The 27,906-nt window shown below is 41.1% G+C and overlaps 2 protein-coding genes across 3 annotated transcripts in view; one reads left to right on the top strand and one right to left on the bottom strand.

The window, feature by feature from the left end:
* Positions 1–121: 121 nt before the first annotated feature.
* On the bottom strand, positions 122–12,306 carry LOC122708846 (glutathione S-transferase omega-1-like). Of its 2 annotated transcripts, none has more exons than XM_043925524.1 (6): positions 12,098–12,306; positions 11,759–11,867; positions 7,193–7,415; positions 4,387–4,485; positions 1,838–1,944; positions 122–1,065 (listed from the first exon to the last, which is right to left on the bottom strand). In XM_043925524.1, the coding sequence occupies exons 2-6, from the start codon at positions 11,815–11,817 to the stop codon at positions 912–914; spliced, it is 642 nt and encodes a 213-aa protein (XP_043781459.1). In that variant the 5' UTR covers positions 11,818–11,867; positions 12,098–12,306; the 3' UTR covers positions 122–911. The 2 variants fall into 2 exon arrangements, with proteins under 2 accessions (XP_043781459.1, XP_043781458.1); XM_043925523.1 differs by having other exon boundaries at positions 12,079–12,252.
* A 3,998-nt stretch (positions 12,307–16,304) lies between these two features.
* The window catches only part of CFAP43 (cilia and flagella associated protein 43), a 102,728-nt gene continuing 91,126 nt past the window's right edge, over positions 16,305–27,906 (top strand). Inside the window, exons 1-3 of the mRNA XM_043925525.1 lie at positions 16,305–16,466; positions 17,978–18,231; positions 27,612–27,708. Of these exons, the coding sequence (XP_043781460.1) occupies positions 16,402–16,466; positions 17,978–18,231; positions 27,612–27,708 (416 nt within the window). The 5' untranslated portion in view covers positions 16,305–16,401. The remainder of the gene's footprint in view (positions 16,467–17,977; positions 18,232–27,611; positions 27,709–27,906) is intronic.

Here is a 27,906-nt window from a genome sequence, read left to right as displayed (position 1 = left end):
TTTAATTGTTGATTCCTTTCTATTCCATGGTATGGATATATCACAGTTTATTTACCCACTCACCTCTTGATGGTTGTATTAGTTTGCTAGGGCTGCCATTAACAAAGTACCACAAACTGAGTGGCTTAAACACAGAAATTTATTGTCTCAGTTTTGGAGGCCAGAAGTATGAGATCAAGTGTCAGCAGGATTGAGTCCTGCTGAGGGCTGTGACGGAGAATCTGTTCCATATTGTGAATAACTGTCCTCATGTTCACATGGTGTTCTCCTTCTCTGTGTATCTGTCTCTTAATTTCCCCTTTTGTAAGGATACTAATCATACTTGAGTAGGGCCACATTAAATGACTTCATTTCATTTTGGAAATACCCTACTTCCAAATGCAGTCACATTCTGAGATACTGAGAGTGAGGACATCAACCTATGAATTTTGAGGGACAAAATTCAATTCATAGCAATACTTAAAGGATGAACTTTGTGATGAGGAAAAGGAAGAGGATTCCAAGGAGAGGAAAGGCATATGCAAAAGCCGTGAGGTCAGAAAAATTTGAAGATCTATTTAAGCAATCATAATGATGTGAAAAAGAGATCAGCTATGAGAGGCAAGCACAGGGACAGTCTGACGCCAGCTCATGATCAGCCTTAAGAATAAGTGCACTGTAGTTTATCATCCAATCTATCAGCATGGACTGTGATAGCCCTTGGAGTCATTTGAGCATTCTGAGACAGGAAATATGTTTATATTTCTGTACGAGGGTCTTAAGGAAAGCCCACAGTATAGCCAAATTTGATATCAAATCAGAGAAGGTGATCCAATAAGACATGAGAACACCTGGTAAAATAAAAGCATGGTATTATTCATATTAGTGAAGCAAAGTATCAGCTATGTCTTCATTGCTGACTCTTGTCCCCATCAGAGACCATAGTCACAGGCCTCGGGGCTGTTCTGCATGTAGAGGTTGAAGAAACCTTGAAAGGTCTTCACATCGGTGGGGAGGGATGATACTGTGGGATCCTTCTTCATGGATGCCATCCAGAGCTTTAGATTTGGAGTGTGGTCTACATACCTGTGGGAGATGGAAAGAATGAAGGGATGAACAAGGCTAAGTAGGAAGGCATTGCAAATGCTCCTATAACTTGCCAGTTTCATATTGTTTTCCTCTAATCTTTTCAAGTAGTCCTTTAGAAATATTTCTTTAAGATAGGCAAAATCATAAAATATGATATTTGAAAGATATTGTAGAGGTCCTTGTTTTGTGGAAGAGGAATCTAAAACTAGAGTGAAGTGACTTGCTCAGTTAACCTAAGAACTTGTCCAAACTGAGAGACTGATATTTTTTTTAAAATGAGAACATGAAAGACGACCAAGAACATTACATATTTATTACTCTCTGGTCAGATTGTGACTAATAGTAACTGTAAGCTCTAGGAAGTAGGAGTAAGCTAAGGTGGCTGCTAAACTTCAAAACATGGAGTTTGGAAAACGGTGTGGGACTCTTGCTGGTAAATGGGAGGTGACATTGATCACACAATCCTGCCTGACATCCTTATAAAAAAATGTATATCCTTATGGATTTTTAACCAAGAGGGAAGGAGTAAATCAGTTTTCAAGCATTTTACTACCTGTCACAGAACTCCCCACCCTTGCCAACCCCCAGAGATAGGAGAAAATCGTGAGTTTAGGTATAGGGCATGCCCTGGAAAGTCAAAGTATCCTTCTGTTGGCTGCTTCCATTAATCTATTTGATGAGATACATTAATTTTGTCCATAAAAAGTTAGTATATACAATTCCAGTTATCATTATCTTAAATTATGCAAAAAATATTCAAATGTCTTACTCATTTAACTCCAAGGCTTCTAGCCATTCAAACCAGGGCCAGATGAGGTAATCAATCATAGAAAGAGAACTGCCACCAAAGAAGGTTGTCTTCTTATTAGTCAGAACCTGAACATTAAACAGCATAAGAATACTTCTTATTTCTGCATCTGGTAAGGCAAGACAAGTAAGTGACAGTGGTAACTTTTGCCCTGACATAGTCAAGTTGGGGTTTGTCTGATTAGTTTAACCTTTAGAACCTCTTGGTTTGGGATAATGCAAAACAGTCTATTTTACTGGAAAGGGGAAAAAAGTCAAACAAGCCACAGAATACAAGATCTCTGCAATACACATACCCAACAAAGGACTGGTATTCAGAATATAGAAAGAACTCCTGGGAATCAATAAGAAAGAGGCAAACAATTCATCAGAAAATTGGTCAAGACTTGACTTTCACAAATGAGAAGTTCCAAATGGCCAATAATCATTTGAAAAAGTGCTCAGCTACATGAGTCGTTCAGGAAATGCAAATTACAATGAAAATGTCATACCACTTCACATCCATCAGAATGGCTAAAAGGAACAAGATGAAGTTAGTAACTCTGTGGACCCACCGCTGACAGAAGTATAAACTGGTTTAGCCATGTTTTTAACATTGTCTACTAAAGCTGAGTGCATGCATACTCTATAACCCAGTAATCCTACTTCTTGAAAATATGAACATACAGTCACTAAAACATAGGTATAAGAATGTTCATCGCAGCAGTATTTTATAACCCCAAAGTGGAAATGTTTACTGTCCATCAGGACTAAAATGAATAAATTATGCAGTAGTCATACATTGGAACACTATACAAAGTATAGGAATGAACTAACTACACACAATATATATGAACTTCAGAAACTTGATATTATATGAAAGAAGTAAGACCCCAAAGAGTGAATATTATGATTCCATTTGTATGAAGTACAAAAATCATTCAAAACTAATATTCTCTTTCTTGATATGGTTGCCAGTTTCATGGCTGTGTTTACTTTGTAAATTCATCAAGCTATACTCTTACGCTTTGAGTAAATCTCTGCATATAATACTTCAGTAGAAAAGTTTACTTAAAATATATTGGAAATAACTAGATTAATTATTAAACAGATGCCAAGTAAAATTCTTTGAAAACCAAGCACAAAAGTGTATGCCTGAAATTTAAGAAAGTGAATTGGTATTATGGTTTTATAGAGAGAAGAACTGAGATTATTATCTAGCTAATTAACACCAAACCATTTTGCTATTTATAAGATATCCATAGTTTTTTTCAGGGCCCTTATAACATTCTGCATTGTAAACAGGTTGTTTATATCTACCTGAGTATGTTTTTGGTCTGCCACCAAATTAACCATCTGTATAGTATGAACTGCCTATCACTTTCTACCTCCCATACTGTTCAGCAGATACTATTAGAACAAAGTAATCTACTATATAAACAAATATACAAATATTCTTTAAATATTAATTAATTTTAGAATGTATATGAAAACCATTTAAAACAATTAGGTTTTATCCCAGTAATGCTAGCATGGTTCAACACCAGAAAAATGTTATACTATACTCTTCAGTTTAAAGGGAGAAATTTTTTATGAACATTTGAAAAGATGTAATAGAAACAGACAAAGCATTCAATAAAATCGAACACTCATTCATGGCTTTAAAAGAAAAAAACAGCAAACTTCGAGGCTCAGTTGGTAAAGAATCTGCCTGCAGTGCAGGAGACCCAGGTTTGATCCCTGGGTCGGGAAGATCCCCTGGAGAAGGAAATGGCAACCCACTTGAGTAGTCTTGCCTAGAGAATCCCATGGACAGAGGAGCCTGGCAGGCTACAGTCCATGGGGACACAAGAGTTGGACACAACTTCGCGACTAAAGAGAGAGAGAGTAATAGACTTTCTTAATGGGGAAAAAAAAAAAGGTTTCTGAAATAATCTACAGCAAAATTCATACTTACTGATAAAAGGCTGCATTTCCATATGAAACAGGAACTGTGTCTTCCCTCAGTAAAAACCTAATGCTCAGTGTGAATGGAAGAGGAATCCAAATGGCAGCTCTCCTGCAAAGCAGGTAAACCATATCTGGGCTTCCCCAAGTGTCTGTCTAATTCATGGCATCTCTTTATGGTGGGGAATGTTTATTATATAATATTAAGTAGAAAAAAAGAACACAAATGATTTATGCTCTGATTACAGTTAGGTTAATGTTTAAAAATATACATAGAACAAGCATAGAAAAATTAAAACTGGTGACAAATTGTGGAAATGTGGGTGACATTTTTCCTTGATATTTTAATGTCAATGCAATAAAATGTTCTAAAAGCAAGTCCATGACAAAACATTTTTAGGTGTTTTCATTTATATCCTAAACACAACAGCTTATAGCTATCTGTTGTAAACTAAAATTTCCTTTTTGGTATTATTGCTAATTACCTTAAAGTGATTTTGGAGATGGGAATATGAAAAAAAAAGAATAGAAGAAAAAGATAGATACCATGTATTACTCCCATAAAATCAAGAAGGGGTTGATTACCTCCTCCAGCTTGCTGAATTCTTTATGCAGTTCTTCTTTTAGGCCAGAGCAATCTTCCTTATTTTGCATTCTAAGAAAACTTACCATCAAAGATGGCACCTAGACAGAGAATAATTTCTTAGTTTATCAGTGTGAAGCTAACTATATCAGCCCCTTCATATTAAAGCACCACAGAACCCTTATAGTCCCAGAGTCAGAGTGTTCTAGAAACTTTGGTTTCTGTACTCACAGAGGTCGGGTACTTATCTTAAAAACAGTTTTGTGGCCTAAGATGCTCTAAGAGTCAAGATTTTATAAGCAGTGATTAGGAGAAGCCATCTTGTTGAGTTTGAGTCAAACATATCTTAAAAGGACACTGATAGAATTGTTGCTCACTGAATTGTTGAGAGGCTGAACAAACAGGTCTGGAACTGAACTGGACCATTCCAAAACCATGCTGGAAACTGACCTGATGGGAAGCCCTCTTTGCCACCAGTGAACTGAGCACTCAATGCTACGGTTTGTACCCCTGCCAGACGCTGGACGATGAGGTTACTGATGCCAGGCTGGAATTGAATCTTGCAATCACCCCAGCTCCTGAAAGCCAGGAGCTCTGCCACCAGCCACTCTCATCAGCAGAACCAGTGCCCCACCCCAAGCCTACTTCTCCACGTGTCTCATTTCTGAACTGAACCCTAAAATGTGTGCATGTGAGGGAAAGAGCCTAGGTTCCAGGCCTTGGCCCCAGTTGCAGAGAGAGCTAGGAAGGAGATTTTCCTGATCTCTACCTTGAGACAAGCATGAGAAGACAGCTCAAAGTGGTTGACAACCTGAAGACTTGACAGGTGTAGCAGCAGATGCTTTAATGCTTGTGGTGGAGGTGTTTGTGTTTTAATGCTCCGTCTTTGGTATTGTCTCACTGCAAGAGACAGAAATCCACTTGTCCCAGTGTAAGGAAACAAGCCCTTGTAAAAGTACAGGAGAATGTCCAGAAAGCCTATCCATGTTGGCACAGCTTGCCTTCATTGGAACTGAAGGTTTGCAGGCACCCGTTCCTTTCACATTTCCACCTGGGTCTAGATGGGCTTTCATCTCTGCTTCTCTTTGACTGTCTGCTTCATATTATTTGCCAAATGTCAATTCCCTTTGCAATGTTCTTAACCTCTGCTTTCCTAAAAATTCTTTTTTTGTGTGTCTTTGGCTTGTTAAGTCTCCAATGACATAAACATACAGCTCTAAAATCTCAACACCTTTATTGTCTTAGTTTGTGTCTCATTCCCAAGTTTTCAGGAAAAATATTTTTGGTCTAGGGTACAGCTGGGGGCATTTCTGGCTTGTTGAGCTGTGGTCAGGAGGATGGGGTCATGTGGTACTTAAGGCCACCTCTTCTCTGAGTGTGAGCAGGGAAGAAACAGTGGGCATCTCCAGCTGTTAGCTCCTTTTCTTTCTAGACAATACAAGGAATCTCAGTATTATGATTCTTTAATTCTCCAACATCTTTCTTGTAAACACCATATTCCCTGTCTATCATCTTTGACAGTGGCAATCTCTAGTATTCTTTCATTCTCATTCTGCTAAGCCAGCCAATTTCCTCTTCCTTCCCTGCCGGATTTTCCCTTTTCAGTGTTTCCTTAAACAATATGTTCTCCCTACAAGTCTCACTTTCTACGTATTTTTTCCACCATTTCTTTCCCTAGAGACAAGATGTTTCCTATTATGCTGACATATATCCCGATGAACTAACAGAATTTTATAGATATTATATAGATATAACCTGATGTGGCTATTCACATTGTCTACTGTTGGTCATTTCTTTTTTAATACTAATTGTTTGAACTAATCTAATTGTTTGAATTAATACTGATGCTAATTCAAACACAGAAAGCTCTTCTACAGGAATGCCATTTACTCAGTCCATAAGGAGCTGTTGCCAACAAACAGGAGATGCTCACAGATAAACATGGTGGCTAGAAGAATCAGAGCTAACACTGAGTATTTGCCATGTATTGGACTTCAGGTGTTGTATATTAACTGATTTTTTTCAGTGGCACAGGAACCCTTATTATACTCATTTTACACATGAGTTGAGGTACAGAGATAAATAATAAGTAACTTGCTTAGAGTCACACAGCTAAGAAGTGGCAGGGCTGGTGACAGGCCTAGGCAGTGAGCCAGCAGTAATGGAAACACAGCCCTCATCCTCAGAAGCTCACAGCCCTGGTACAACACACAGGCATACAACACACTTACAAGGCAGCAGCAGTCCCCACAGAGGCACGTCAGCGCCTGTGGGAGCGCAGAGCTGGGCACTAACAAGCTTCTGGAAGACAGCAGTCTCCGGACTGGTTCCTTAGTGTTTGCTGGGGGTGGCAGGGTGGGGGTGGAGGTGGGGGTTGGGTTCCAGGACACCACACCCGCCCCCCTCCGCCAATAGGAGAATCTGAATGCTCAAACCCCTTCTATAAATCGGCACAGTACAGTCAGCCCTCAGCCTTGTGGTTCCACTCATAGAGAAGTGCAGACTGTACAAAAGAGAACTTGAGACAACCAGGCAAAGTGAGAAGGGGGAAGAGTCTTCTAGAAAGACTAGAGAAGAAGGTAGCAAGTCTGGGCAAAATTTCAGCATGACAAGAATGTAAAGTGTTGGGAGAATGTAAAGTAAAAAGGATTCAGATCATGAAAGGGCGCGTAGGACATGTCAGAGCCGGCAAGAGCATAATCCTGTGTGTCTTTCCCTCCCAAATCACTGGACCAAGAGTGACAGCACTGATTCAGCTTTAAAAACAAAGACATTTTAAATAGGAGCTGAAATTTCTTAAACACGCACCTTAGAAAAGGACTCAAAGACCATCTTTTGGCAAGCTTTCTCATAGGGGTCACTTGGCCACAACTTCTTCCCTGGATATGCTTCATCCAGATACTCACAAGTGATGGCAGATTCACAGATCAACTGACCCAGACTGGTTTCCAGAACCGGCACCAGGCCTAAGGGATTCTTCTTGAAGAACCACTCAGGCTTATTTTTCAGGTTGATGTTGATGACTTCATGCCTGAAAAAACAGATAGAAGACAGTGATGACAGTAACGTTTTTCTTGTATTCCTGAATAAAATCTCGTTGGTCCCATCACCCACTTAGCTGATCAGACCCCAGATTTTCGAGTCAACATGGCCTTGATTCCTTCCCCCTGTCCCCTCTTCCTCAAATCGCATGGATCAGCAAGACCTGTCAGCTAGACCTTCAAATCACAGTCTGGCTCCATCTGCTTCTCGGCTTTAACACTGCCACCTAGTCCAAGACATCACCTGCCGCCTGGACCTCTACAGTAGGCCCACCGGCCCCTCTGCTTCCCCTGTGGCCTCCCTACAGGCCGCCATTCTACTCATGCATGTGTACTCAGTCGCCAAGTCGTGTCAGAATCTTGCAGCCCCATGGCCACGGCCTGTAGCCCACCAGGCTCCACTGACCATGGGATTTCCCAGGTAAGAACACTGGATCGGGTTACCTTTTCCTTCTCCAGGGGATCTTCCAGACACAGGGGTTGAACCAGTATCTCCTACATTGGCAGGTGGATTCTTTACCACTGAGCCACCTAGGAAGTCCCCACTCTCCATATACAAAGGTAAGTTGGATGAGGCCACCCTCCTTCTTATTTACAACGATTGCTCCTCACTGCGATGCGGATAAACTCTGAACCCCTTTTTATGCCATGTGATCTGGCCCTGGGTTACCTGTCACATCTGTTTCCTATGACTTTTGCTTTGGTCATTACGATCTGACCACACTGGCCTTTTTTATATCTCTTGAATTACTTTCTTCATTGAACTTAAGATATGCATCTGAAATTACTTTGCTAACTTAATTACATATTTGTTATGTCACCTCCTTAGAATGTAAGCTCCATGAAAGCAGTGCTCTGCTTGATGTCTTGGTCATATTCATAAACAAACATGTAAATAAGCAAAGTTTCAAATAGATTCAAATGGTATGAAATATATAAACATTTTCAGATAGGTACTCAACACACATTAGAATGTAAGCTCCATGAAAGCAGTGCTCTGCTTGATGTCTTGGTCATATTCATAAACAAACATGTAAATAAGCAAAGTTTCAAATAGATTCAAATGGTATGAAATATATAAACATTTTCAGATAGGTACTCAACACACATTGGTTGAATAAATAACTGGAAATTCTTCAAGACTGTCAATTAGATATTCCATTTGGAACTAAGATGTATCTTAACTGTAAAAATATCTGAGTCAACTAATTGAGTTTGTTCATGTCTCACTACATAAGAATCAACATGGTATTAACAAAATTCAGTTTCTTTTGCTAATCTGAATAGAAAGTTCATCAATTTTTTACAAGAATATTAAGGAATCCAAAAAATTCATCCACAAGATAAGCTTTTAGATTAAATGTCCATGCATTGATATTTTTTTTAAATGGCACATGACTAAATTACACTAAATAAACCCATAAAGAAGAAACAGGTGAAGTCCGAACTATATTAAGATTGTTTTTGGATCTGATTTCTATCCTGCCTAAAAGATGCAGGGGAAATAAGAGGAAGGGAAGTTTCATATAATTGTTAAAGTCAGGTCTCAGGTCCATATCATTGTCAAAGCTGGATAAGTGTTCAATAGAACCGATTAGTTACTCAGAAATAATACACCCCAACATCTTTTGTTTCCTTTATCCCCATCCACCTGAGTAGCTACAAAATCATTTAGCTTGAGGATTAAATACACAATCCCACCCTCTCTCCCATAGAAAGAAAGGAATAGCCAGAATGAATAGTGGCATTTGTGGGTTGTCTGCTGACAAATTACTGTACACTGTACACTCATATACAAGCCACTGCAAGAATAATGAGGCTCTCTGGCAAGGAATTATCAAGATTTCTGAAATTTCATACTATGAAAAGAAAGGTAAATCCTGGGCTTTTGTACTAAAGAAGGTTCTCAGAACACATATGCATTTTGGTAATCTGGCATGATGAGCCAACAGGGTAACATACCTGCTGCAACAAGTTGGAAGATGTGCCTTTTAGAGAAAACCAGGCTTTAGTAGATTCTGTAATGATCCAACCAGTCAATCCTAAAGGAAATCAGTCCCGAATATTCATTGGAAGGACTGATGCTGAAGCTGAAACTCCAGTACTTTGGCCACCTGATGTGAACAACTGACTCATTGGAAAAGACCCTCATACTGGGAAAGATCGAAGGCAGAAGGAGAAGGGGATGACAGAGGATGAGATGGTTGGATGGCATCACCGACTCAATGGACATGGGTTTGGGTGGACTCCGGGAGTTAGTGATGGACAGGGAAGCCTGGCATGCTGCAGTCCATGGGGTCGCAAAGTTGGACAGGACTGAGCAACTAAACTGAACTGATAATGCTGTACAGTCTGCATGCATGCATGCTAAGTCGCTTCAGTCATGTCTGACTCTTTGCGAGCCTAAGGACTGTAGCCCACCAGGCTTCTCTGTCCATAGGGATTCTCCAGGCAAGAATATGGAGTGGGTTGCCATGGACTCCTCCAGAGGATCTTCCTGACCAAGGGATCAAATCCGCATCTCTTAAGTCTCCTACATTGGCAGGCAGGTTCTTTACCACTAGTGGAACCTGAGAAGCCCCATGGTAAAGTCAGCTGCCTCTCTGATCAAAGCCCCCTGGGACTAAAAACTAATTCATGAACAAAGTAGACCTCTGTTGTTTGCACTGCCTGCACTCTTCACCCCCTTTACACACATTTTTATGGTAAATCAATCCCGTTTCCCTTTGGAAAACTGTGCCAGTAAGTAAGATAGGGTTGTTTTCAACCTAGAAGTCCAGAGGGGCACTCACCCAGGACTTTGCGCTCTCAAATCCAGCTGTGTCTTGATGCTGGATTTTTCTTTTTAAAAAAATTAATTTAATTTTTGGCTGCATGGAGTCTTTGTTGCTGTGCAAAGGCTTTCTCTAGTTGTGGAGAGTGGAAGTTACACTCTGGTTTTGGTGCATGGGCTTCTCATTGCAGTGTCTTCTCTTGTTGCCCAGCATGGGCTCTAGAGTGGGGGCTCGGTAGTTTGGTGCACCTTAGGCTTAGGTGCCCTGAGGCATGTGGAATCTTCCTGGACCAAGGATCGAATCTATGTCCCCTGCATTGGCAGGACCACCAGGAAAGTCTGATCCTGGATTCTTCAATTGTATGAGCACAAGATATGTCTTTTTTCAAGCCAACTGAATTGGATATTTGTTAATTGCAATAAGAAATTCTGACTAATACAGTAAATATTATATTTGGATAAGACAATGTTTTGATAAATGTTACTAAATGTTGAATATTTTGCTATTTGTTCAGAATCGGTTTCACCCAGAATATGATGGAAATCTTACTGAAGTGATGACTAATTGATAAATCATTTGGGTTTTTTTTCCCCCTTTGGAATATATCTTACCTTTTTTAGGGAAAAGGAATTGCCTGCTTAATTCTCCCCCAGAAGACTAAAAGTAGTTTATAAATTCTAAGCACATAGATAGAAATTTCTTTGGAATGGGAACTCTCTCTTAAGACTTCCACACCACATGTATCTAGTGTTTGTTCAACAGATTCCAAAGGTCTCTGTAAGGGAGAAGGTTCCAGTGGCTCTTCAGTGTCAGAGATAAGCCAATGACTTGCATATTTCTTGTGGAAACACCTATGTCAGTAACCTTGCTAGTTTCGGTGTGGCTTCCCAAAAGCGTGAATTTTTAGGCATAGACACTTTATTTGCTTCAACCAATAACCCAAACTATAGAAATATGCACAGTACAATTAACTTGGCACTCTACCCAGAGGAGTGTCAAGGCCGGGACTCTGAACTGGGATATAGGGCAATATAACAGGACTCAGGGATCTGCCAGAGCTCAAAGAGCTACTGCTTGTGAGAACAGTCGGTGTGATCTCTGCATACCACGAGCTTTACTGGAGGTCTAGCACTGTCCATGGGGTCGCACAGAGTCGGACACGACTAAAGCGGCTTAGCGTGCATGCATGCATTGGAGAAGGAAATGGCAACCCACTCCAGTATTCTTGCCTGGAGAATCCCAGGGACAGAGGAGCCTGGTGGGCTGCCGTCTCTGGGGTCACACAGAGTTGGACACGACTAAAGTGACTTAGCAGCAGCAGCAGCTTTTCTGATCCATAAAATGGTTAATCTAAAGGGAATGTCCCAGACTGGTGGGAGTCTGTGGCATCGGCCCCCTGCCCCCACCTCGGGGATAGGGTCTCTAAGTTGCTCTATCTCGGAAAGGCTGAGAATAGTTTATTTTGCAGTAAAGGGGCCCTACCCGAGTTTCCCACTGAGGCCTTCCTCAGCAGCTGGTTCATGGCCAAATCGGGGAGCAGCCCCCTCCTCAGTCCTCACCGGATTCCCTTGGCCCTCAGGACCAGGAGCGTCCTCTTGGCGAAAGGACAGAACCTCATGCTGTAGACGCGGATCAGGCCCCCGGGGACGGGCCCCGGGGGCGCGCTTCCTGCGGGGAGAAGCGGACGCAGTTAAAGCCCAGAGAGTGGCGGGGACCCCCAGCCTCCAGCTGTCCCCCGAACCCAGCGGTGGAGAGGTCCCGCGCGCTGCGGCCCCGGCCTTTCCCCGGGTGGGTGCCTTCCCGAGTGGCTCAGCCGCACCCTGACCCGCGGCCGAGGGTCGCCCAGATCCCCGCTGCAGATCGCGGAGGGCAGCCTCACCCTTCCCCAGGCTCCTGACCGTTCCGCCGGACATTGCAGCGCAGCACAGGCCGAGCTCCCAATGGAGTTTAAGGTCCAACCAGGAAGTCGGTCGCCCCTCCCCTATTTTTCTCAGAAGTGCCAGGCTGGGGCAGCCGCCAGCCCGGCCTGGGCTGTGTGCACAGGGACCCGCGCTGCCCCGGCCCAGAAAGGAAACCTGAGCGCAGAAGCCCCTGGCGACCCGACCCAGCGCGCAGGCCGGATTCCCCACCCTCTTCAAAAAGGAAGGCCCGGCTACCGCAGCCCGGGCGCCTGGAGGGAGATCACAGCCAACATTCCCACTGCAGGCGCCTTTGCAGTACGTGTGAAAACTGGAGTCTTAAACTCATCCTCCCTGAGTCTGTTTCTTCTGCAGTATGGTTGTTGGAAGGATTCGATTTTTACTAAGTTCTTAACACACAGTATGAGCTCAATAAATTGAGGTTTATTATCATGGCTATTATAAAACGGATCAATTACAGGAAAATAAGTAGATACTCTCTGTTGCAACTGCTTTACTGTAAAAACTTTCATTATTTACATCTTTCTATCCAGAGAAGTGATGCTCACTTGTTGCTTTCTCAATTTTCTTGTACATATTGCTTTTCACAGAAAGCAAATACTTGTCTGATACACAGAAGGTCGTTGATATGTTTACTTATTAAATGGAGTAATTTCCAATATGCTGTATAATCTTTTTCCATGTTTAAAGATCCTAGAAAACCTACTTCATGGGTGAACATTTTAGCAAGATGAGAAAAGTCATCTTTCAGATATCACAGAGCTTGGCTACAACCCAAGAAAAGCTGAGAAGCTGGGAATGAGATGAATTCTTCGTGGAAAATAAATGTCCTTTGTTGTTGTTTTGTTTTCCTGTGGATGGTCCTGGACAGGTTTTGGGTTTTAGAGCTCAATAAACTCGAATAGACCATTGTTATTTTGACCTTTAAGACAAGCTGAGATCTACAAAGGGATAAAACCTCAAGCTGAGGATTAGGCTTAATCTGTCCAGGACTGGTCTAGTGATGATGGGATGGAGATTTGCAAGGAAAGAAAGTTGAGAGAGGCAAAGTGGGTTTAGGAGGATTGCACGCTTCCTAAAAATAGTGAAACACACTGAGTATCATCTTTGGAAGCTCAGGGCTGCTCCTTGCATCCCTGATTAGATAAATAAAAAGTTGTGGGTGTTAGATTTTATTTCTAATATCAAAAATCATTCACAGTGAGAACTCACCTGTTTTCCTCAATTGTCCCTCCAAGTCCATTTTCTGGGATAGTCTGTCTTTCACCTTCCAGACTAAGAAAGAAAGAGCACTCCTCTTCCTGTAATCTGCACAGTGTAGAGGTCAGGGCATCTCCACCTGAATACCAGCCACAGATATTCCCCAGAAACCCAGTTAGAAACCTCCATTTTCATCTAAAACCCAGTCAGATTGCAGAGAGTAAGACATGCTTTTCCACTGCCTTTTCAGTTTGATTTTGTTCAGTTTCTCCTTTGCTCTAGCACAGAGCAAGTTCGGCTTCCCAAGTCATGGCTGATTCCAGCCTAGATCAGTATCCCTTTCCTAGAGTTCACACTTCTTGCTCACCTTCTATCATCTACCTACCATTTTCTCTGGGAGCAGTAGCAAGATTTGCCTCCTCACCTTCTTTTCTAGTGATGGCTTTAAAATGCTCAAGTTGTAGTTAAAAGAATATTGTGTTTTCTGGGGGTCGGGTGGGGGTGCAGGGAGGGCTTGATGGAAACACAAATAAGTCAACTAGTGAGGGAGTGGCAACAGAAACTACCCAGAGCTTAAGAAGTACTTGAGAAGAAAGTTTGACTGTTGTCCAAGCCACTTCTCTCTGTGACTCAGCAATGTGGGATTTTGTCAGCCAGCCAGTACAGACCCTTAACACCAAGCACCACCTGTGTATGGCACTCACATTTCAGCAAAGAAATTCTTCAGGTCAGAAATACATAGCTCCACTTCTTCACCCCATGTCAGCAAAGTGCATCACCATCCCTGATTGTAATAATCAGACACCCAGGAGCATCCTGGATTCTTCCTTCTCCCTTACCCCTCTTTATCAATCCATCACCAAAGCTCACAGTTGTTGCTGCTTTTTTTAAAAATATTTATTTATTTATTTGGCTGTTCCAGGTCTCAGTTGCAACATGCGGGATCATTGATCTTCACTGTGGCATGTGGGATCTTTAGTTGTGGCTTACAAACTCTTCGATGCAGCATGTGGGGTTTAGTTCCCTGACTAGGGATCAAACCCAGGCCCCCTGCACTAGGAACACAGAGTCTTCTTCACTGGACCACCAGGGAAGTCCTGATATAGGTGTTTACCTTTAACATATTTTTAATACATTGCCTCATCAATGGCTTTCAACTGGGGGCAATTTTGCGCACCCCCCCCCAAAAAAACAAGGAACATTTGACAATATCCACAGACATTTTTAAAAGTTATCTTACTTATTTTCAGCTGTGCTGGATCTTTGTTGCTGTGCAGGCTTTTCTCTAGTTGCAACAAGTGGGGGCTGCTCTCTAGTTTCAGTACCCAGGCTTCTCATTGCGGTGGCTTCTGTTGTAGAGCTTGTGCTCCAAGGTGCTGAGGCTTCAGTAATTGCCACACATGGGCTCAGTAGCTGCTGCTCCCTTGCTTAGTTGCTCTGAAGCATGTGGGATCTTCCCTGATACGGGATCAAACCCATTTCTCTTGCATTGGCAGGCGAATTCTTTACCATTGAGTCACCAGGGAAGTCCCCATAGACGTTTTTGATTATCACAACAGTGGAGGTGCTACTAACACGGATGCTGCTAAACATCCTGCATGAGACTTACCCCCATATCCAGTCCCAGGTGCCAGTGGTGCTCAGCTTGACAACCTGGCTTTGCTTCCCTCGTTAGAATCATGAAATCAATCCTAACAGATCTTCCTATTTCTATTCTCCCCACTCTCCTACCCAATTGATAATCCTCCAGCCAGAATGATCTTTTATAAACATAAATCTTATCTTGTCATTCCTCTATTTAAACCTGTTTAATGTCTTTCCCTGGCTCTTGGGATAAAGACCAGAATTCACAACTTGGCCTTTGCCTGGCCCTTGCTCCTTCTCCAGACTTCAGTGTTTTCTACTGACCTTCCTCTATTTCAATAACACTGACTTCCCAGTTCTTACCATCTGTTGTCCTGCCGTGACACTTAAAAAAAAAAAAAAAAACTGTCCTCTGTTCCTTCCCCATCCCCCGCCCCTCAGCAATCACTCTTTATCCTTTAAATCTCAGTGAAAACAAAACATGCACACAGTAATCAACTCTGGCACTGCCCATCCAACCAGGAGAGAACTACACCATAAGCCCTCATAATATCGTTTCCCGTTTCTTAATTCAATCGACCATTCTACCTTAATGTAATGAAACGGATGTCTATTCCTCACTCGCTGGGCCCCACCAAGAAGGAAGTTCTTCTAAGTTCCACAAAGAAAGGAACTGTATCTGGTTTGCTCACTATTTTGTTCCAAGCGACTAGCACAATGCACAGTAATACTCAGTGAATATTAATATTTGCGAATGAAATGAAGACGAGAAGGTGACAAGATGAGAAGAAGAGACATAAAGAAGGGAAGAAAGAGGACCAGAAGGGAGGGAGGGAGTGCAGAAGTAATGGGGGGGGGGGGGGAGGGCAAGAGAGGGAAGGGAGGAAGCAAGGACAGACTGCGAATCTTTTGACCCGTTACTTCCAGAAGCTGTATGCCTCCTTGAAATAGTGGAGGGTATATTAGAGTATGTAATTAGTAATCAAAGGCTTGAAGCTCTAGTTTTAGACTCGATCTGGCTTTAAGTCCCTCTCAGTTTTGTAGTCGGGCAATTTCTTCTCTTATCCTGCTTTCCTTTTCTACAAAATGGGTCTGATAGAGGATTTGAATATTAAATGAAATAATATCTGAACCTCCCTTGGAACAACGTCTGGCACGGTCAGCACTCAATATTAAAGCCTGCTATTGCTACTTATTATTTGTGTAATTACTTGTCCGAGGCTGGATCACTCCAGCACCCATCCTGGGGTCAGCCCCTCGGTTCGTCCTCCGCTCTTCCATTGGTTGAGATAGCTCAGCGCTCCCACCAATCCGCTCGGCTCAAGAGAGAGCCGCTGAAAGGACAGAGCCAATGGGCGCAGGAATTACGGTATCCCGGATACGGTGTAAACAGTGGCGGCTCTGCCAGCCCAGCAGCCAGGGACCTCAGCGTAACGGTTGCAGACCCTGGCCTGGGTCAGGTGTTGGCTGCCCCCGGCCGGCTGAGAAATATCTGGGCCATGGCGCAAGGCCGGGAACGAGATGAAGTCCACAACGTCGCCCTCGGCCCGTCCCTGTCCGTGAGGTGCGGCGTCCCTGCGACTGACTCCTCTCGCGGAAATTCTTCCCTCAGAACTACAACCCTACCCTTTGCTTCCTCTTGTCCTGTAGACCTGCCGTCCCACAAATTCGACCTCTTCTTCAGCCACCAAGTCTGCCTTCCTGCAGACTTCCTTTCTCTGTGACTTCGCTCCCCTCACTTCCTTATTCAATGACAACAGTTCCATCTCTTTCTCCTCCTCCCTGCCCCACCCCCCCGCAACTCACCCTCCACCCCCCACCCCGCCGCTGTCTTACCCACTACTGCTCTCCTACACTCTTCATTTCTGCCTCCTCTTTCTGGCTATTACCTTCAATAATCTTTTCCTTTCTTGTATGTTCCCCACCGCCCACACCCATCCCAGTGACAGCCCTCTTTCCATCCTAATGGTCTTTGGTGATTTTCTCCGCACTTAGGGCCATCAGCCCTTTCCTTCTCTCTCCTATCCACCGACTCTGGATTTGTTTGCACTTGTAGTGGCCTTTGAAAAACGTAAGACGCTGCGCAGGTGTAAATTGGTATTGCTTTCCTTCCACATTCTAGAGTGTTACTTGCACTGTGTTCCACACAGCCTCCTTCACCGGTCCTGGCTGTACTCCCTATTCCCTTGAAGTTTCTCTCCGAACCAGTGTCCTGCTCTGGTCCTCTCCATCATCTTTAAGCTTATCTTTAACATTTAAATAGAGGTAGGCTCACCCCTCATCTCAGACTCTCATCTTTGTCTTCTTCCTCTAGCTTAACATTCACCACACACTCCTTACTTAAAAATATACTACTTTTGTGTTCTAACCTTTTCATTCATGTCTACTTACTTCTTTTACTTCGTGCATTTATCTCTAGTTTTAGATCTAAAATATAGCTGCACACACTCCATCTTAGTAAAGAAGCAATTTTCCTATTTGGCTCAGAACCACTAAGCAGGCTCTCTCTCTCTTTTTAACTTTTCATTTTATATTGGAATATAGCTAATCAACAACCTTGTGGTAGTTTCAGGTGGAACCAGGCTATCTTGTTTAAAGCTTTTTTAAAAGTTTATTTTTTAAATCAAAACTAGTTTTAAAGGTAAGGCCTCGAGGATGCACCTGTTTTCTATTAGGATCAAGCTCTTTTTGCTCTCTCTTGTTTTTACTTTTTCTTTTCCATGCTTACAAGACCACAGAAATCCTTCTGAGATTTTCTCAGAAGGAAGATTTTCTTTGAGGTTTGAACAGAGGTTGTGCTTCACTAGAAAAGTCTCTGAAGAAGATTCTCAAGGCCTGTGGAACTTTAGGTCTACACTTAAGTTTCTTTAGTGTCTGAACTGGAACTGGTCTCACAGCAACCTTGTGTGTTCTTTTATCTGAGAGGTGGTTTGGGGCAGAAGGGGGGTGAGAAGAGAATAGATGAGTTTCAAAAATGTTCATGATCTATTGTTTGCTTTGTTTAAAACAGAAAGAAAGAAAAAGTATTTGAAATGTATTCTATTCTACTGATGTGACATATTTTTTTCCCTGAAGATGGGTACAAGGATTCCCCAAGCAGAATGTTCATTTTGTCAACGACAGCACCATTTGCTACCCTTCTGGGAATTTTGTAATATTTATCAATATTGAAACCAAGAAAAGAACTGTACTCCAGTGTATGAATGGAATTGTGGGCGTCGTGGCAACTAACATTCCTTATGAAGTTGTGGCTTTTTCTGATCGACGGCTAAGACCACTCATATACATATATAACTTTCCTGGATTAACCAGAAGGACCAAATTAAAAGGTATCTTACAAGACCTTTCCTCTGACATGACTGAAAGATTTTGTTTTAAGATGTGACCAGATCTAGCTCTTATACATGAAGGCTTTCTTTCTTTTTTTTTTTTTGAAAGATTGTTTTTCCGTTTTGGTGTTGTGGTTTTTTTTTGTTTTTGCAATACACATTTATAAGGAAGGAAACAGGGTGATCACTGAGAACTTAATTAAGTAGGCTAGAGCCTTGCTACTCAATATGTGTTCTCCTTACAATCAACATTGCATTACCTAGGATGCTTGTTGTAAATGCAGAAACTCTGCTGTCATCCAATACCTACTGAATTGTAATCTACATTTTAACCAGATTCCCTAGGTGATTCATATGTACATTAAACTTGAAAGGCACTGGATTAGAATACTCTATTAGAACAGTAAATGCTGTTTGTAAACCTTTTTCAGAACAATGTTTTCTTTCCTTATGATTTATTGAAAATCTAACTGAGTGGATATCATATAACTTCTAAAGGATAAGTCTCTGAGCCTCAATTTCCTTATGCATGAAATGAAGATAATGGTATCTACTGTTAACAAATGAAATTATATATAACATATACAATTGCATAATATATAACCTATGTGAAAAAATATATATATATAATGTATGTATATATATGTACATATAATATATATATATCACATGTTGCTTAGTCGTGTCTGACTCTTGCGACCCCATGGACAGTACACTAGGCTCCTCTGTCCATGGAATTTCTCAGGTAAGAATACTGGGGTGGGTTGCCGCTTCCTTCTCCGTATGTCATATATACAATGTCAGTCAATGTTTCCTACCATTTAAGTTATTATTAACTCATTCATAGACACAACTGTCCCAGACTGACCTCCTGCACACCTGCTGAAGCCCCATGTAACCATTCCCTCATGTAGCACATCTTGGGCAGAAAGCTCAGGAGGGCTTGAGGCTGTAGCATCTTAGTTCTGTAACTTTTGGTGAAAGAAGTGTTTGGATCATGCCAAGAAATTTATCATTTAATATTTTACTTGTGGGAAATCTGTGTTCTCAACAGAGTAAAACAACATTTAAAACATAACCCTGACTCATGCACTGGGGACTATCTACAGGCATATCTTGTTCTATTATGCTTTGCTTTATTGTGCTTTATGGATAGTGTATTTTTTAAAGATTGAAGGTTCATTGCAGCCCTGCATTGAGCCAGTCTACTGGCACTATTTTTACAATAAGTATTTGCTCACTTCATGTCTCTATGTCACATTTTAGTAGTTATTACAATTTTTCAAGCTTTCTCATTATTATGATATTTGTTATAGTGATCAGTGACCTATTCAATAGAATACAGTTACTATTGTATTTCTTTGGGGGTGCCACAATCTACACCCATATAAGATGGCAGACTTAATCTCTAATCTTTTGTTATGTTCTGACTGTTCCACTAAACAACCATTCCCCTGTCTCTCTCTCCCTCCTCAGGCCTCTCTATTTCTTGAGACACAGCAATATTGAAATTAAGCCTATTAACAACCTTATAATATTGAAATTAGGCCATTAATAACTTCCCTGGTAGCTCAGTGGTAAAGAATCTGTTTGCAATGCAGGAGGCACTGGAGATGTGGGTAGATCCCTGGGAAGGGAAGATCCACTGAAGGAGGAAATGGCAACCCACTCCAGTATTCTTGCCTGGAGAATCCCATGGACAGAGGGGTCTGGCAGGCTACAGTCCATAGTGTCTCAAAGAGTCGAACGTGACTGAAATGACTGAGCATGTAGCACAATAACCCTACAGTGGCCTCTAAGTGTTCAAGTGAAAGGAAGAGTCACACACCTCTCCCTTTAAATCAAAAGCTAGAAATAATTAAGCTCAGTGAAGAAGACATGTCAAAAGCCAAGAGGGGTCAAAAGCTAGGCCTCTTGCACCAAATAGTTAACTAAGTTGTGAATGCAAAGGAAAAGTTCTTAAAGGAAATTCAAAGTGCTGCTCCAGTGAACACAGATATAAGAAAGCAAAATAGCATCATTGCTGATATGGAGAAAGTTTTAATGATGTGTACGATCAAATATCCTTAAATTCCCTTAAGCCAAAACCTATTGAAAAGTTCTATGAAGACTGAGAGAGCTGAGGAAGCTGCAGAAGAAAGATTCAAAGCTATCAGTCATTGGTTCATGAGGTTTAAAGAAAGACATCATCTCCATAATATAGAAGTGTAAGGTGAAGCAACAGTGCTGATGTAGAAGCTGTAGGAAGTCATTCAAAAGATCTTGCTAAGATAATTAATAAAGGTGGCTAGACTATGGAACAGATTTTCAGTGTATTTAGATGAATCAGCTTTGTACTGGAAGAAGATGCCTTCTAGGACTTTAATACAGAGAGAAGAGGTCAGTTCAGTTCAGTCGCTCAGTCATGTCCGACTCTTTGTGACCCCATGAACTGCAGCACTCCAGGTCTCCCTGTCCATCACCAACTCCCGGAGTCCACCCAAACCCACGTCCATTGAGTCGGTGATGCCATCCAACCATCTCATCCTCTGCTGTCCCCTTCTCCTCCTGACCTCAATCTTTCCCAGCATCAGGGTCTTTCAAATGAGTCAGCTCTTCGCATCAGGTGTCCAAGCATTGGAGTTTCAGCTTCAACATGAGTCCTTCCAATGAACACCAGGACTGATCTCCTTTAGGATGGACTGCTTGGATCTCCTTGCAGTCCAAGGGGCTCTCAAGAGTCTTCTCCAACACCACAGTTCAAAAGCATCAATTCTTTGGTGCTCAGCTTTCTTCACAGTCCAACTCTCACATCCACACATGACTACTGGAAAAACTATAGCCTTGACCAGACAGACATTTATTGACAAAGTAATGTCTCTGCTTTTTAATATGCTGTCTAGGTTGGTCATAACTTTCCTTCCAAGGAGTAAGCATCTTTTAATTTCATGGCTTCAATCACCATCTGCAGTGATTTTGGAGCCCCAAAAAATAAAGTCAGCCACTGTTTCCCCATCCATTTGCCATGAAGTGATGGGACCGGATGCCATGATCTTAGTTTTCTGAATGTTAAGCTTTAAGCCAACTTTTTCACTCTCCTTTTTCACTTTCATCAAGAGGTTCTTTAGTTCTTCACTTTCTGCCATAAGGGTGATGTCATCTGCATATCTGAGGTTATTGATATTTCTCCCAGCAATCTTGATTCCAGCTTGTGCTTCTTCGACCCCAGTGTTTCTCATGATGTACTCTGCATATAAGATAAATAAGCAGGGTGACAATATACAGCCTTGACGTACTCCTTTTCCTATTTGGAACCAGTCTGTTGGTCCGTGTCCAGTCTAACTGTTGCTTCCTGACCTGCATACAGGTTTCTCAAGAGGCAGGTCAGGTGGTCTGGTATTCCCATCTTTCAGAATTTTCCACAGTTTATTGTGCTCCACACTGTCAAAGGCTTTGGCATAGTCAATAAAGCAGAAATAGATGTTTTTCTGGAACTCTCTTGCTTTTTCGATGATCCAGCAGATGTTGGCAATTTGATCTCTGGTTCCTCTGCCTTTTCTTAGACCAGCTTGAACATCTGGAAGTTCATGGTTCACATATTGCTGAAGCCTGGCTTGGAGAATTTTAAGCATTACTTTACAAGCGTGTGCTGCAGCTGCTGCTAGGTCACTTCAGTTGTATCTGGCTCTGTGAGACCCCATAGACGGCAGCCCACCAGGTGATGAGTGCAATTGTGTGGTAGTTTGAGCATCTTTGGCATTGCCTTTCTTTGGGATTGGAATGAAAACTGACCTTTCCCAGTCCTGTGGCCACTGCTGAGTTTTCCAAATATGCTGGCATATTGAGTGCTGCACATTCACAGCATCATCTCTCAGATTTGAAATAGCTCAACTGGAATTCCATCACCTCCACTAGCTTTGTTTGTATGATGCTTCCTAAGGCCCACTTGACTTCACATTCCAGAATGTCTGGCTCTAGGTGAGTGATCACACCATCATGATTATCTGGGTCATGAAGATCTTTTTTGTATAGTTCTTCTGTGTATTCTTGCCACCTCTTCTTAATATCTTCTGCTTCTGTTAGGTACCTACCATTTCTGTCTTTTATTGAGCCCATCTTTGCATGAAGTGTTCCCTTGGTATCTCTAATTTTCTTGAAGATATCTGAGAGAGGGCATCAGAGGGCAGACAGACTGAAACCACAATCACAGACAACTAGCCATTCTGATCACATGGACCACAGCCTTGTCTAACTCAATGAAACTAAGCCATGCCGTGTGGGGCCACCCAAGATGGACAGGTCATGGTGGAGAGGTCTGACAGAATGTGGTCCACTGGAGAAGGAAATGGCAAACCACTTCAGTATTCCTGCCTTGAGAACCCCATGAACAGTATGAAAAGGCAAAAAGAGAGGACACTGAAAGATGATCTCTCCAGGTCAGTAGGTGCCCAACATTGCTACTGGAGATCAGTGGAAAAATAACTCCAGAAGGAATGAAGGGATGGAGCCAAAGCAAAAACAATACCCAGTTGTGGATGGGACTGGTGATAGAAGTAAGGTTTGATGCTGTAAAGAGCAATATTGCATAGGAACCTGTAATGTTAGGTCCATGAATCAAAGCAAATTGGAAGTGGTCAAACAGGAGATGACAAGAGTGAACATCAACATTCTAGGAATCAGAAAACTAAGATGGACTGAAATGGGTGAATTTAACTCAGATGACCATTATATCTACTACTGTGGGCAGGAATTGCTTAGAAGAAATGGAGTAGCCATCATAGTCAACAAAAGAGTCCGAAATGCAGTACTTGGATGCAGTCTCAAAAACGACAGAATGATCTCTGTTTGTTTCCAAGGCAAACAGTTCAGTATCACGTCTTCAATATCACTTCAATCCAAGTCTATGCCCCAACCAGTAACGCTGAAGAAGCTGAAGTTGAACAGTTCTATGAAGACCTACAAGACCTTCTAGAACTAACACCCAAAAAAGATGTCCTTTTCATTATAGGGGACTGGAATGCAAAAGTAGGAAGTCAAGGAACACCTGGAGTAACAGGCAAATTTGGCCTTGGAGTACGAATGGAAGCAGGGCAAAGGCTAATAGAGTTTTGCCAAGAGAACACATTGGTCATAGCATACACCCTCTTCCAACAATACAAGAGAAGACTCTACACATGGACATCACCAGATGGTCGACACCGAAATCAGATTGATTATATTCTTTGCAGCCAAAGATGGAGAAACTCTATACAGTCAGCAAAAACAAGACCCGGAGCAGACTGCAGCTCAGATCATGAACTCCTTATTGCCAAATTCAGACTGAAATTGAAGAAAGTGGAGAAAGCCACTAGGCCATTCAGGTATGATCTAAATCAAATCCCTTATGACTATACAGTGGAAGTGAGAAATAGATTTAAGGGACTAGATCTGATAGAATGCCTGATGAACTGTGGATGGAGGTTCATGACATTGTACAGGAGACAGGAATCAAGACCATCCCCAAGAAAAAGAAATGCAAAAAAAGCAAAATGGCTGTCTGAGGAGGCCTTATAAATAGCTGTGAAAAGAAGGGAAGTGAAAAGCAAAGGAGAAAAAGAAAGATATACCCATTTGAATGCAGAGTTCCAAAGAATAGCAAGGAGAGATAAGAAAGCCTTCCTCAGTGATCAATGCAAAGAAATGGAGGAAGAGATCAGTACCTGGTTTCAAAGCTTCAAGGGCAGGCTGACTCTTGTTAAGGATAAATGCAGCTTGTGACTTGAAGTTGAAGCCAATGCTCATTTACCATTTTGAAAATCCTAGAGCTCTTAAAAGTTATGGTAAATCTACTGTGTATACTCTACAAATCCTATTGCCTCTACTCTACACATCCTGGATGAGAGCATATCTATTTACAGCATGTTCTACTAAATATTTTAATATTCAGTAAAATATTTAATGTTTAATAATTTAATATTTCACTATTGAGACCTACCTCTCAGAAAAGAAATTCCTTTCAAAATATTACTGCTCATCGACAGTGCACCTGGTCACCCAAGAGTTCTGATGAAGATGTACAATGAGATTAATGTTGTTTTCATGCCTGATAACACATCCCTTCTGCAGCCTGTGGATCAAGGAGTAACTTCTCCTGTCAAGTCCTATTGTTCAAGAAATATATTTTGTAAGACTGTAGGTGCCATAGGTAGTGACTCCTTTAATAGGTCTGGGCAAAGTATTAATAGATTGAAAACCTCTAGAAAAGATTCACCATTCTAGATGCAATTAAGGACATTTGGAATTCATTGAAAGAGGTCAAAATATCAATACTAATAGGAGTTTGAAAGGAGTGGATTCCAACACTGATGGATGACTGAGTGGTTCAAGACTTTAGTGGAGGAAGTCATTGCAGATGTGGTGGAAATAGCAAGAGAACTAGAATGAGAAGTGGAGCCTGAAGGTGTGACTGAATTGCTGCACTCTCATTGTAAAAATTAAACAAATGAGGAGTTTCTTTTCATGGCTGAGCTAAGAAAGTAGCTTATTGAGTTGGAATCTATTTCTGGTGACAATGCTATGAGGTTGTTGAAATGACAAGAAAGGGCTTAGAATATTACATAAGCTTGGTTGATTAACTGATAGTAGAGTTTGAAAATACTGACTTCAGTTTTGAAAGGAGTTCTACACTTGGTAAAATGCTATCAAACAGCATTGCATGCTACAGAGATACCATTCATGAAAGGAAGAGACTTTGATGTGGCAAAGTTCATTGTTGTCTTACTCTAATTGCCACAGCCACCCAGCCTTCAGCAATCACTTCCCCAATCAGTCAGCAGCCATCAACATCGAGGCAAGTCCCTCCACCAGCAAAAAGATTGTTATTTACTAAAGGCTCAAATGATGCTTAGCATCTTTTGGTAATCTCTTCTCCAGGGGATCTTCCCAACCCAGGGATTGAACCCAGATCTCCCACATTGCAGGCAGATTCTTTACAGTCTAAGTCACCAGAGAAGTCCAAGAATACTGGAGTGGGTAACTTATACCTTCTCCAGCAGATCTTCCCAACCCAGGAATCAAACCGGAGTCTTCTGAATTGCAGGTAGATTCTTTACCAGCTGAGCTACCAGGGAAGCTCCATCTTTTGGTAATAGAATATTTTAAAATTAAAAAAGGTACATTTTTAAAACATAATTCTATTGCACATTTACTAGACTACATGTAAATATAACTTTTACATGTACTGGGAAACCAAAAAAATCGTGTGACTTTCTTTATGAAAGATTTGCTTTATTGCACTGGTCTGAAGCCAAACCCATAATCTCCAAAGTATGCTAGTACATGAATGTAACTACCCTTCTTTAAAATTTCCCCCAAGCTTTATTATTTGGCTGTTGCCCTGTTCAAGCAATGAAAGTTAATTCAAACCAATAACCAGCATTCATGTTAAATAATGAAACTCTAAAAGCATTTACAATTAAGTTAGGACTAAGTCACTGAGGATACCTGTTGTTACCACTAATATTAAAACCAACTTGGAGTTTCCAGCCAATGCAACAAATTTGAAACTGAAAAATTATACCTATGGAAAAGGAGTTAATAGTGTACTAAGACTAATGAAATAATGCTCAGTAAGATGCTGATTTAAAAGTAAATATCAATGCAATTGGAAGATTTAAACACTTAGGAATGCTTCAAGGAAGAAATGTGACTGACCTCAATGAAGAAAAACATAAAAATCACTGATATAAAATATTTAAACATAAAGAGGCATATTCCTACATGAAAATTATAGTTATTATAACTATATTTCTCATATTCTTCACACAATGTAAATCATAGGTTTATCATGTTTTAGAGAGCCAGGAGTACTTAAATAAATGTTCTTCCAGAACAAAAAGTAGAGAATGAGAATAATTTGAAAGAGCTTGATGTCAAGGCCAAGGGCCCTCTTAGCATAATGGTGCTGTAGACAGGTAGATTGTGGTATTGGTGTAGGGATCACTCCATCAGTGGAAGAGTTGAAGGCTGGGGACAGGCTCTAGGATCTATAAAGCTAAGTATATGATGAAGATGCTCCAGACATGCACACACACACACACACACACACACAAAATAGGTGATCTGGATTATTCAATGATGGTGTTAAGAAAACTTATTAGAACAAAAGTATCAAGTTAGGTACTCATTGTTATCATTCTGTACACCAAAACTTATATCAAACAAAAATAAGAACTCACTATAAACAACAAACCTATCGAAAAGTAGAATATATGTGGTGGAAAATTGAAATAATTTGAGGACAGAGAAGAACTTCTTACGTAAAGGATACAACTTAAAATAGACATTTTTTATTACATACAAATTTAAAACTTGTGGACATCTAAAATACCATAAAAATTAAAAAGCAAATAATAAACTGAGGGAAATATTTGAACAAATATGATGAAATATTTTCAGAGCATTTATGAAACGATAGGGAAAAAAGACAGATATTCTGATAGAGCAGTGGAAAAAGAACTTGTCCAAACCACAAGACTAGCAATGTCCAAAAACATAAAGTCTTCCATCTCAATATTCATTTTATTTATTTTTCAACATTCATTTAAAAGAGTTTCTTAAACTGAGATGAAGTTTTTCTGCTCATCAAGGTCACAGTTTTTTTAAAGCTTATAATTGCTAGGCAGAGTGTTAAATTGATAACATTTTTGTTATTGTTGTTGAAGGTAGAGGTAAAAAGTGATATAAAGACATGAATGTAAAGAAGACAAACATAGATGGCAAAGCTTGCATCTATGGAACCACACTGAGGGGCAGCAGCTAAAGGAGGGGAAACCAGAGCCTCACATATAAGGAAGGCAGAAGCAGATACTTCCCTGTATTAGCATCCTCACTATGCACATTTTAAACATGTTGCTAAGACTTCTAAAGTCATGTTTCATATCTTCAGCTCCAGGTACAAATGAGAAAAGAACTTTTTTAAAGTTGTTCTAAAGACTGAAAGATATTAAGCTAAGGGCCAGATACGACCTACAGGACAGAGATGTGGAAGCAAGCTAGAATTATTACAACTCTTCAAGGTTTTTCAAGTTGTTTGAATGAATAACTTTTCTAATTACTATGTTTCATGTATTTATTCGATTTCAAGTCACATGGGGACTTACATGGTGCAGTGTACTCAATTTTGCACTGAAGTCACGAGGCAGCAACCTCATGGCTTAATTCACTCTAAAATCTTTTAAAAATGGATCTTAACTGTGCTCATAACTTTCTGTTAATAGTGTTAGATGTCAGTTAAGACATCTCTTATTCTAGGGGCCAAAGCTTTTGAATTATGTAAAAATTATTGAGTAAGGGAAATTAAACTATAAGACTACAGTTAATCTGAACATGATTAAGTCCTTATAATGGTTTTTATATTATAGGCAACGTTCTCCTAGACTACACTTTACTTTCCTTCAGTTACTGTGGCACCTACCTGGCTAGTTACTCCTCCCTCCCAGAATTTGAACTGGCCCTCTGGTAAGTTGCAGCCTCCTGCAGAATTCTTTTCACTGGGTCACATTTTAATCTTGTCCCTCTAGACTGTATCAAAGGACATCTACATGAAAAATCTGGAACAAGGAAAAGTGAAACAAATAAAAGTCCTAATCATTGGCTTAATATAATCACCACTTTCAGGCAGCAAATTGGCAGGGCAAAGCTAAAAGAGATTAATTA

The sequence above is a fragment of the Cervus elaphus genome, chromosome 15 (assembly GCF_910594005.1).
Source record: "Cervus elaphus chromosome 15, mCerEla1.1, whole genome shotgun sequence".
Lineage (NCBI taxonomy): Eukaryota > Metazoa > Chordata > Mammalia > Artiodactyla > Cervidae > Cervus > Cervus elaphus.
This window is presented reverse-complemented; position numbering and strand designations above follow the sequence as displayed.